The sequence below is a fragment of the Musa acuminata genome, chromosome BXJ1-3 (assembly GCF_036884655.1).
Source record: "Musa acuminata AAA Group cultivar baxijiao chromosome BXJ1-3, Cavendish_Baxijiao_AAA, whole genome shotgun sequence".
NCBI classification, from domain to species: Eukaryota; Viridiplantae; Streptophyta; class Magnoliopsida; order Zingiberales; family Musaceae; genus Musa; species Musa acuminata.
The window spans coordinates 42,683,008-42,694,811 of NC_088329.1; the positions used below are offsets into that span (position 1 = coordinate 42,683,008).

Below are 11,804 nucleotides of genomic sequence, written 5' to 3' on the forward strand. Positions count from 1 at the left end.
ATTCGTTATGGGCATAATTACGCATACCACTAGATCGATAGCAGTTGGACTACAATAAAGCCTCAATCGAACTATTCTTATGATTACCAAATCAACCCATCTAATTAACTAATTACAGGCAGCTTAGAAACTCCTAGTAGTCTAAAATTCTTATTCAAGAGTCAACTGTGGAAAATTGATAGCTTACTCTCTTTTTTTTCGTTATTTCTTTTCCACTCTATTCAATTGGTATTCTAGCCTTCCATCATTTTCTATAATTTGCAGTACTACCGGATGCTTGGCCACCCGCAAGATCGAATCAGATACAGTGGCCAATACATTGGTGAAAACTGAAAACTGTTTGAGAGTTGGTGTTTCGATAGAATCAAGCACAAACTCCGAGTTAAAATTGTGCTTTGGATCCAAACATATTCTATGAAGACTACGATCCCTGTACAAAGCAAACAACATTTCACACATTAAGAGCGGAGAGTTTGGACCTCATGGTTTCGGCTTCTGAACGTCATACACGATAGGCTGAAAATTCCGGTCATGGGACTGCTCCAAGATCCTTTAGATACTCGTGTTGAAGAGCCTCACGAGCATGGATTCTTTTGCCTGGTTCCCAGCAGAGCATTTTCTGTGCATCAATAGAGAATTAGCATAGAAGAAGTATACATAACAAATGGACCAGACATCCAGTGAACAGGAAAGAGAAAAATCTGAAGTGTATATTTCGACAGGCATAGGTCTCTGACTTCTGTCAGATGACCGACATTCTCATTTGTGATGATGGCATTTATCAGTGGGCAGTAAAGACAGCAACATCAACATCAACCATTTCTTAGAAGATAAATGCTCGATCTGGTTGACATGAAGGCATAGAGTTGCTAATATTTTTGTAATATAACAAGCTCAAGGTTCTTACCCTACCACTATGATATATCAAAACTGTGGTGTATGTGTATAGCCCAAGGACTCGAGACAACTGCTATGTTAATAGTCGTGTTAGTGTGCAGTAAATATGTGCACTGACAGAGCTAACATTCGGAGGGCATATTGTTTTCTTTAATACTAATTTATAAGTAGTATCCAAGAAAAGTGGAAGTTGCCAAGAAAATGTTGCAATACGAAAAAGCTAAGCAATACCTACCGAGAGAAGATCAATTCCTGCTGGTTCAAGCGTAGGCACCACTGTTGCCAGATCCTGAACAGGATTTATTCCATTAGGTCCTTATAAGTCATTATGGTCATTGTAGTTTCATGAACAGGAAATATTCCATTAGGTCCTTGTAAGTTATTATGGTCATTTTAGTTTCATGATATTTCATTAATTTGTACACATAAAGGCACAACACAAATAAGTACAGAATGCCTCAGATCATACAAAAAAGCAGATGTGATGCAAGTCTTTAGTTTATTTTCTGAGCCATCATGCATTTATTAATTTTGCAATCTCAAACATGAGGGTTCAGAGAAAGTTTCTAGTTTCCATACCCGACGACGCCATATGGTAAAAGAAGATTTGAAGTCAGGGAATGAAGTAACTCCTGGCCAAGTTTCTTCATTTGGAGTTCCTAAAACTCTTCAGAAATGCAAGGTAAAGTAAAATTGAAGGATGACATTGGTACTTTAATAGCAGAAAGGAAAGCCATCTTGAGACCTTAGTAACAATAACATGCAAACCTGAAAATTGTACGCAATTGATCAATCTCGGACTCTCCAGGGAACAGTGGTTTTTGGTTCACCATTTCTGCAAAAATACAACCTACTGACCACACATCAATAGGGGTAGAGTACTGGTGACACCCAAGGAGAATTTCTGGTGCCCTATACCACAAGGTCACAACCTGAAATTAAAAATATGTAAATTTAACGGCAGCTCCAAATGAATCAATAGAATGATAGGCAGAGTCATTATTTAAGAATGAAGATTATAGATGCAAATTAATCATCTAAAGGTGGCTTACCAATTTAAGCAAAAGAAAAGTATATGCAATCAACCTTTTCTTACAATGAACAAGAATGTCCTGTGATTGAACTCTTATTTTCCAACCTCATGATTTCGAAAGATCTTATCTATACCATAGTTTTAACCATACTTTCACTTGAGCTACCAAAGCATTTTGTATTGTCTAGACTCAAAATCTTAATGAACATAAATTTGCAGCAAAGAAACATTATCACATAGATAAGCTACCTCCTGTGTAAATGTTCGGATAGGAATACCAAATGCCCTTGCTAGCCCAAAGTCTGCAAGCTTTAGGGTATTAGTACGCTTCTCAATCAGTAGGTTCTGAGGTTTCAAATCACGGTGAAGAACTCTATGAGAATGGCAGTATGCAATACCACGTAAAATTTGGCAGAGAAATGACTGCAAAAAGAAAAGCAGCACTTGTCAGCCTTGAAGATTCTATATAGAAACAGCTACAACATAAGTTTCTTTTAGGTACTCGATCAAACACATCTACTCATAAAACAACCAAAATATGAATGATATATCTTAAAGCTGCCCTCTTAGTTATTTGATTAACAGTTATAATTTAGATCACAAATTATTTTCCAAGTTATCGACATTATTCAAGCCTATTTGAGACAAGATAGGCAATGCTCATTTAGCTTATAAGACATGAAGATTAACATGTAGATATTTTTGAAGGTCAGCCGGTGATACATGATGTTACTTGGCAATAATTTCTGAGCCAAGACAATTAGACAGATAATGACATGCTACTTGAGGTGTAGAGGTTTGCAACCTAAGGAGCCTAAGTGCAAAGAAATACAAATGAATAGGGAAGATAACAAAGAATCGTAAGACATTATATCAGCCTTGAATGTACTAAATTAGTCAATGAATAAAACTGAACACATTATCTTGAAGATAAATAATTGAAAGAAATTTCTTGAACATAAAGCAAATCAGACCCATTAAAAAAAGACAGCCCAATGAACTAGGGTCTCATTAATGCAGTATCTGTGGAGGATCAACCTTATGTTTTAAAAAGGAAGGCCCTTTCTATAACTTAAACCCTGGTCACAGTTTGCTAAGGGTGAAATAATGTCAATCTTGAAGCCACAAAACTAGACAATAAGTGAAACTATAAACAGGATCTCTAAAATAAGGTAGATAAATGCTGAACAAAATTCAAAAGTGAGAAATATGTCTTTACAAATACCTATGTGTACAAAAATTATAAGAGATGTTATGCTTGATTAATAAAAGTAAATGGTGCCTCATTCTCACATCTGCATTATGAGCAGAGTGGAATGTAAAAGATATAAGTGATTCAAGGATGATTCATATAAAATAATGAACAATACTTAACCATGTAAAATACATAATGTGCATTAGATGACAGCCCATGGAGATCAATGAATTTTTGTCTAGTGCAAGCCTCAGACATGTGAATTATTCTCAGTTTGCAAATGAATATTAAGGGAGTAAGGACCTCACTTTTATTAAACATGTATCTTTAAAAAATTCTGGATGGGAATCCATGTGCTTCTTCAAGTCCATGTCCATATACTCAAAAACAAGGTATATACTTTTCTCACTGTGCACTACGTCATGCAACCTGCTATCAGAAAGCAGCTAAATTCTCATATGGTCTTGTAATGTCACAGAATAATAACCCAGAAAGAATAGTTTTTTGTTGCATATAAAGGATAATACAAGAATTCATGCCATCACTGATATACATTCAGTCCAGAATGAAAGATGAAATAACACAGGCCTAACACTATGACATGGTCGAGTTCTTTTATGGATCATGAACAATGTGTATATGGTGAGACCAATATTTAATATATTAGTGTCTTATTGGAAGTTCAGCTATTATTTTCACATACTGATTTATATTATTGTTAATTGTTATTGCCAGAAGTAACATGGCCCACCATCAGACATATTGAACTGCTGTGACATGAACACATGATATTGTTCAAAGAGACCGTTTTTAGGGTAGAAACACAATTCTGACGGACCTATAGATGTATCAATATGATGTTCTATATAATTTCAATTGAGAAAGCCTAGGATGGAAGAAACAGAAGGGACAGTTTAAAAATTCACTAAGATATTTCTTGGAGTGTGCATAGGGCCCACACTTAATATACTCACATAGTTCATAAAACTAATATTTGATCATTTTAAATGATGACAAATGTAGACACTAGAAGTAGGATAATCACTCCAGTCAAAGCTTAAATGTCAAAAAATACATCAAGATTCCTAGTATACCTTAAAAATATCTTGCTCCAGAAAGAATTTGGCATTGAATTTTAAACAAGAAATCTTGCCTCATATATTGATCTCCAGGTAAAGAGTGTCTAATATAACAAATCCAGAAGTAAAGATTGTAAAGTTACTTGCTGAAGCAGCTCAAAATAGAGTATGAACAGGTTAGTTTCATACAGATAAGGTTCATCCAACAATTCACTATCATATCTACTGATGCTGCAACGACCAGAGCAGTAACTTCTAATTTCACATCTTCAAATATTATTGCTGTTTTAAAACTATGCAGTCACTTAAAATTAGAGAATTAGAGATTAATATCTGTTTCATGAATTTTAGATGTCCACATTAATAATTTTGTGCACCAGATATAATCTAAAGCATTCTTCAACTTAACATTGTTAAACTAGCACAATTGAAATCACAATCACATCATTAGTTGGGTTTTCTTAACAGCTAAAATGATTGAGATGATAATATATGATCATACAGGACTCCAACTTGAGGTGGAGAAGAAGATTTCCAAGAAACTAATAACTAAGTGAATTGGTGTTATAGAGAACTGTCTGAACATACAATAAAACCATATGATGCACGAAAAGTGTGAAGAGGTGCTCTGATCAAGCTGAGGAATACCCAAATGTGAGAAAAGATTGCAAACTCTATGGGACAGCATGCTTCTTTGTCTTCAACTGCAACTATATAGATTTGCTGACGAATATTTAATTTATTTGTTCTGCAGGCTTGTACGAGGAAAGATGTTTATGTTTTAGCAGCCACAGAATATGATCTCAGAGAAGAGCTTTCAGTGAGTTTCTATTTCATTTGTGTCTGCCACAAGTTTCAAGATCCAAAAGCTTAGACCTTGTGATAAGTTACTACTTTTGTTGCCAGTATTTACAAAAAGAAGACAAATGGTAAATCTTAGTGGACAAGGATTATCAATGGTGAAACAATTTTTTTCCTAATCTTGTTGGTTTATAGTTATAAATATCTTGTAAAGGTGATGAATAAAGAAAAGAGAACATATGAATTACAGGAAAAAAAAAATAGGCAAGGCAGGAAAAAAGTTTTCTTTTTTTTAAATAACTATAACATTAAATTTTCTACATGAGTCACTTATCTAATACAAAAGTTTGCAAGATTTCTTCAGTACTCAGCAATCAGAGCAAAGAGAAAGTTCCAAGTATGCCTAATGTGGGATGATATATGTATTACAAATCAAAGTTAAGACATAAATTCACCAAAAATCCTTAAAAAAATGCTAACCAATTCCGACTCAACTATAAGTCAAAATCTGTTACTCCCAAATCTTAGCTCTTATCTGAATTAATCTGGTACCAAAGTTTATCGCAAATCTGCTCAAGTCTTCTTGCTATTATGCCTGCCATTGATTGCTTTCATTATATGGTATCTTGTCACTAAGTTTGGGAATACTCATGCCTAATCAAGGTATGGCACTAAGATGCCACCACCACACTATCATAAAGCCATAATCTTCTGATAACATCATGTTGCACCTGATTCACTAAACCTTCAATTGAATTGGTGACCAAGCACCTTTCATGCGCCTGAGATCAGTGTTGTTCATTCATCGCCCATGCAACCTTGTTTGATTCAGTGTGGCTTAATCTCTAACTTCAATTTACACATCTTCAGAGAAGACACTGGTGCAGCCACTAGAGTCTATCAATAGGGTGCAAAGCTGGCCATTGCAACAGATTTGGTTGTGGAAGATGTGCACCTCTAATTCGCAGTTCATCTTGTGGGTGGTCACCATAGTCATAGGACACCACATTGTTGCTCTTGTTCACTGTCTTCTTCTTCAGCAATGACTAACTCTAGTGCAAGTGCCACTTCTCCTAAGATTTTGCAGCATTGCCTACATAGGATAACATGCGAGTTGGGTATGTCATGATGCATTCATTCATGATCATTGGATCACTGTCACCATCATGAGAGGATTTATGACCTTGACAAAGCTGATCAAGGAGGAGGCTTGGCTGACCATGCCAAGGACCCAAACAAACCTATTCCCTAAGTTGGATGTGCTTTTATTGCTCAGCTAACATTGGTGGAGAGAAGAAAGGGAAGAAAGGGACAGTTACCCAAATCAGCCCCAAGAATGACTTCGACACCTACATAGACATTTGTTATATCTTGTTTACAAATTTGACTGAGTCCATTCAAGTTGACTTGTCAATTGGGCTGATTTCTACCATGCATGGTCAAGAATCTAGGATACATGCAGCGTGTTCATTGTTGCCATGGAGCCATTGCATATAGTTTTATGTTGGGTTGGGATAAAAGAGAGGTTGCAAATGGGCTACTTATGTCACATGATTTGCACTGCAAGTTCATGATACTCTAATTTTCTTGGGTTTTTCAAATAAATATTTCACTAAATCATATCAAAGATTGTGGACACGAGAAAATTCTAGGAAAATATCAATATCATAAACTTCACATTCTGAATCCTTGGAATTCAGCACAATTAATTTGCAAACTTGGATCACCCAGTAAAATTGTAATGCATTGCCAAAAGTGACAAAGCAATGATATGGCTAAACCACTAAGGAATATTTCCCACTATGCACTGCCAATAACAGAAAGCAGATATTTAACAAGATTTGGCACCAATGAAGAATAAGTATTACAATAATTTATAGCACGAATTTCATGATGAACATGCCACAAACAAGGGTAATTCCAAGAAAGACTTTCATTAAGCAACTCCCGTGACCAGTTTTGAGTTTTGGCATAATCTCATACAATGACATCAATTGAGTCTTATGATTAAAATATATTGTGAAGCTAAGAATTACATTTTCTCGAGTCTTGTAACAATCATATCTCATTCAATAAGACCAGCAGAAGTTAAGAATTTTCTCAATTTGGTCAGCGTAACCTGGCTAAGGATGATTTGATCTCACTACCTATATTCAGATTAACTAAATTCTTAAATGTGAATTCAATGAATAGACGTGATACTAGATCTACAAAGAGATCAACCAATGATGCATCTGCTGTCTCAACTAGGAGAGCATAACCTGACTATAGTGATTTATCCTCAGTAACTATATTTAGATTAACTAAATTCCTAAATTCAATGAAGAAACATGATGCTAAATCTATGAAGAGATCAATCGAAGATGTGTCTGCTACACAGACCGACAGAAGTCAAGATTTTCGCACTTTGGCGAGCATAACCTGACTATGTTGTCATGCTTCATCTCCTTCAAAAGTGAGACCTCTCGGATGGCGGTGCCGGGGACCCCCAAATCTTCCCGGTCAAGCCGAATCTTCTTGAGGGCAATCATCTCATTAGTTAGACGGTCCCGAGCCTTATACACCACTCCATATGTCCCTTCGCCGATCTTCTCCACCTTTTCATACTGAGATCAATATTGGCACCGCATTACCACCCAAAAACCTTCGCTTACCGAGAATAAGAATGCAGAAAACAGTAAGCCGGTCAGTGCTTGCTCACCTGGTCCATGTCAAGCGCAAATCACGTCGTGGCCTGTGGGTACAAGAACAGTTATCCCATCAAATCAAGCAGCGACGTGAAAAAACTTCAAATCCAACGACAAAAATTAACCCAAGCACGCGAAGCCCTCACTCGATTCGATCATGAAGTCTCAATCAGAACGGCGGAGAGGGCGCAACAGAAACTTAATCCGGCCGATTAAGAACCCTAAGCGAGGAATCGAAACGCATGATTTTCCACGCCAATGCAAACGACCAAGCTAACGACGACAAAGAGGCATCGAAAAAGAAGCAGCGAGAGAGAATGCGAGAACGAGATCAGACATGGAGGGAGGACGTGGTCAACCGACCTCAAGAGCTAGGGTTTCGCGGTGAGGGGAGCCAGACCAATGGAGACGCGAACGTCGCCGAGAGGTAGAGGAAGTCAGCACTGGGAGAGCGCGCGTAAGGGAGAAGAAACCTTTTATGGGGTATCGTCGCGATAAAAAAATGGGGAGCTTCATTGTGACGTGGCGGGAGAAGCAAGTGGGGCCCATGTAATCCACTTAAGCGACGGTAGGATGAGGGTATCTTCTAAGAATATGAATTGGTTTTGGGGCGTCAAGCCGAGTCTCCTGGCAGCCTTTCTTGGAGCTACCCAAAATGACACCGGAGTCGTACCTAACAAGTGAAACGGTCTGTTGTAGGCCCCAGGGCTAAAAAGTTCGTAGAGCAAGGTGCATGGTGATATTTGTGCGTAACACCAATAATCCTTTTTTTACTGGTGAGAGAAATTGGTTATTGGCAACTTCATACTATCGATAATCTTGTAAAAAAATAATAAAATATAATTTTATTACTTTTATACTCTCAATTACTAATCATATCTTTTATTTCCATAGCGTCTTGTTTTAATCGTCCGAATCTTATAGTTCTATTAGAAAGTAGAAAGCCCTTTAATTACTAATTATATCCTTATTTTTACGACCCGAATCTTAATTGTCTTACGAAGTCATTTATTCCACTTGTAAAGCAGTATCTTAGGAATATTAAATATTTTTAAAATATGATTGAAGATTATATATATATTCATTTATGGAGGGATATTATTAAAAGTTTTTAAAATGAGATAGTAAATAACAAAAATGTGATTGTGAATAGAAATATAGAAGTTTACTATTCACAACCCCTTTTTATTATTGATAATCACCTTAATGTTGATAACCCATAAAAATTAATAAAATAATAATTTATTAGCTATGACTCTTTTATTATTTTTTTCCCTCCACAAACACATGCTCCCTATCAATGTTATCGTAATTGACTTTGCTTGTTGTGGATATTGTTCGTTTCCTCCTTTAATGTCTCTTTATTTATCGATGCGATGAACTGATGCGTCATGACTGATAAGTCAGCATGGCCTAATCCACGGGACGATGTCCGGAGTCTTCGGTCGGCTGAGCTAGATGTCAGAGTCGATCGGACCCTCCAATCAGTGTGTTGGCATCGTAATATTGATTAATGTCTCTTCGTCGGGATGCTGATTGACGCGTCGAGAAGAAGGACACCTCTATCGATCGAGATGGTCTCGCCTCAGACGTTGTCATTTTCCTGTACAGAAGGTCCTGTCGAGTGGTAACCGACTGTGGCCCCTTGATAAGTAAGTCAGTGTGGGATTCTGCTTTTTGCCTTCTTCTTTTTTTCTTTTGGTCGGATGCCGACCACGGGCTTACCGGGACGGTCGTCGTACGAGGGTCGGTCGTATGCGGGTTTGGCATGGTAGCCGATCCTCGAGGGCTGAGATGGTATCTTTGTGCAGTCGTCGTCCCGAGCTTACCGAGATGGGACATATCGAGTGGCCCTCTTGATACGATTGCTGACTCGGCGCGTGGGGGTGCTTCTCTTGCTGACTTGCTTGTGACATGACGTGACATCGATTATGACATGATTTAGGCCTAAAGTATACCTTATCACCGGTCTCTTGATGCTCATCTTAAGTATAGTTAAAAGGCAACATAATTTGCTACCTCTACTTGTTGTCATTATCACTCCGTCCCTGGCATCACCTAATGTTGTCTTAGGAGGAATAGTAAGAAAGAAAGTAGAAGATAAAGAGTAGAAAAAGAAGATGATATTTATGCATATTTACAAAACAATAACTTAGAAATATTAAAAATTTTAAAATTAAGTTGTAAATAATATAAAGAGATTACTAATGATAATCTTTGGAATCTCCTTTGAGAACTTTTAATATTTCTAAGATATCCCTTTTGTATGTAAATATCATAGATTTATCACTTAGTTTCAATAAACTCTTCACTATTCCATCTAACAAATGTAAAATAATAATAAATAAAAAATTAAATGAAACTATCTGATGATCAAAAGGATAAAGTATGAAATAGATTTTTAATTATTTTTAACATTTAATACATTGAGTTACGACTGTGGCCCCTCGTAGAGAAGCCAAAGCGAGAAGCTCGAGGTCACACTTGCATTACTCTTTAGGTGATTAGTCCTCTTAAAATGTCCTGATCACAGTATGACATTTGGAATCGTAAGTCTGCTTGTAGCAGCGTACGGTCAACACTCAGATGTATTAAGCCATTTGTATGATCTACCAAAGAAGCTACAAAGGACATGAAAAGCCTAACGAAGTTGCTGCATCCGTGACAAAGCAGCTTCAGTGAAACGCCCAGAAGTGCTGCCGTCGCACCTCCTGCTCTTCCTCCGGTGTGTAGTCACAAACAATGTCGAAGGTGTCGCGGATCTCTTCAGGCGTTTTGCCTTTCATCTTACCAGCAATGGTTTTGACGGTCAGCTCCAACATACTGCTTACGTTGAAATAATCCGCTGCCTGAGGATGCCAGAAGAAGAACAAAGTTAATAGACCAGCAGCAGAAGCAAAGGTCTTTATGTGCACATAATGGAATGCACAATGATGATGGCATTATAGCACTCAAGTAGTGGGAAACAGTGTGAGGTGATTAACGTGATATTAACATGTATTGTGGTATTAAGCCGATGCATGCGTGATCCTTCACGTACCAAATTAAGAAGCTTGTTGATATGAACCATGTCATTGTAACCTGAGTCAGTTGATAAGATTAGCTGAATGTTTCTTTCAAGCGATCATCATCAGAAAGACGATGAGAAGTAGAAGCATTAACACAACCAAAAGAATCGATCATCACTAAAGAAAGTTGGTAAAGAACGATGAAGAAGAAGGGTTTATTTTCTTTCTTCTTTTTGTTCTTGTTTCTGCCCTTACCTCGAGGAGGTCGAAGAGGGTGTCGTTGTCCACGTTGATGAACTCGGCGTCCCGCTTCTTGAGCCTTTGGGCGAGGACGGGGTCAGGACCACCGAAGACGCCGTTGTTCGTGGCGTTCGCGTGATTTTCCATGTACTCGAGGAGCATGCGGAGGATGCGGCCGGTGACATTGTAGATGGGGATGACGCCGGTGGCGCAGTCGTCCTCGATGAGGTTTCCGATCGACTGCGAGTACTGCCGGGCCACGCCTTCATCCACCTTGAACAGAATGCCGTCGGAGCCCTGCAGCTTCACTATTTTCCTCCCGTTGTCACCGGAAGCCATGGCCGAGAATGACAAGCGGACAGAATCGCGAGAGCGCGCTGTGAAACGAACGAGAGAGAGAGAGGATGGAGTTGGCAGGACGGAGGAGCGCAGTATTTGTAGCGGCTTTTCGTGATCTACATGATTTCATGAGCTAATTTCCTGTCTTGACGGAGGCACCGAGCGCGGAAAACACTCTTCGCAGTGGCCTATGTCTGTGGGCCACGGGTTCCATAATTGTGGGACCCGCGATGGCGACCAATGCAATTAATTCCTTGCCGATAGATATCTCTCTGGAATCAAGAAGAAAGGACGTGTCAGAGAATATAGAGTTAAAAGAATGACAACGATCAAGAACAGTAACTAAAATAATTAGCTACAATTAATCACCGTAGTAGGAATGATGCCTCTGATACAATCAATATTACGTGTATAAGAGTTGATGTCATCATCTCATAAAACTAATTGGTATGAATCAATCTACCTAAACAGTGATGTGAGTAAACAAAAGAAACATCCTACTCCGCATGTTTATGTTTGTGTCTA

The 11,804-nt window shown here is 38.0% G+C and overlaps 2 protein-coding genes across 4 annotated transcripts; both read right to left on the bottom strand.

The window, feature by feature from the left end:
- Positions 1–326: 326 nt before the first annotated feature.
- Positions 327–8,146, bottom strand: LOC103978711 (cell division control protein 2 homolog). 3 transcript variants are annotated; one of them, XM_009394607.3, is made up of 10 exons: positions 8,056–8,146; positions 7,707–7,739; positions 7,427–7,611; positions 3,434–3,554; positions 2,329–2,353; positions 2,180–2,232; positions 1,666–1,829; positions 1,477–1,564; positions 1,133–1,186; positions 327–619 (listed from the first exon to the last, which is right to left on the bottom strand). In XM_009394607.3, the coding sequence occupies exons 2-10, from the start codon at positions 7,713–7,715 to the stop codon at positions 530–532; spliced, it is 789 nt and encodes a 262-aa protein (XP_009392882.2). In that variant the 5' UTR covers positions 7,716–7,739; positions 8,056–8,146; the 3' UTR covers positions 327–529. The 3 variants fall into 3 exon arrangements, with proteins under 3 accessions (XP_009392882.2, XP_009392881.2, XP_009392880.2); XM_009394606.3 differs by adding an exon at positions 7,839–7,913 and having other exon boundaries at positions 332–619; positions 2,180–2,353; positions 8,056–8,139; XM_009394605.3 differs by having other exon boundaries at positions 333–619; positions 2,180–2,353.
- Positions 8,147–10,367: 2,221 nt separating this feature from the next.
- Positions 10,368–11,279, bottom strand: LOC135638984 (SKP1-like protein 1A). The gene is made up of 2 exons (XM_065152633.1): positions 10,956–11,279; positions 10,368–10,541 (listed from the first exon to the last, which is right to left on the bottom strand). The coding sequence occupies exons 1-2, from the start codon at positions 11,277–11,279 to the stop codon at positions 10,368–10,370; spliced, it is 498 nt and encodes a 165-aa protein (XP_065008705.1).
- Between the last annotated feature and the right edge of the window lie 525 nt (positions 11,280–11,804).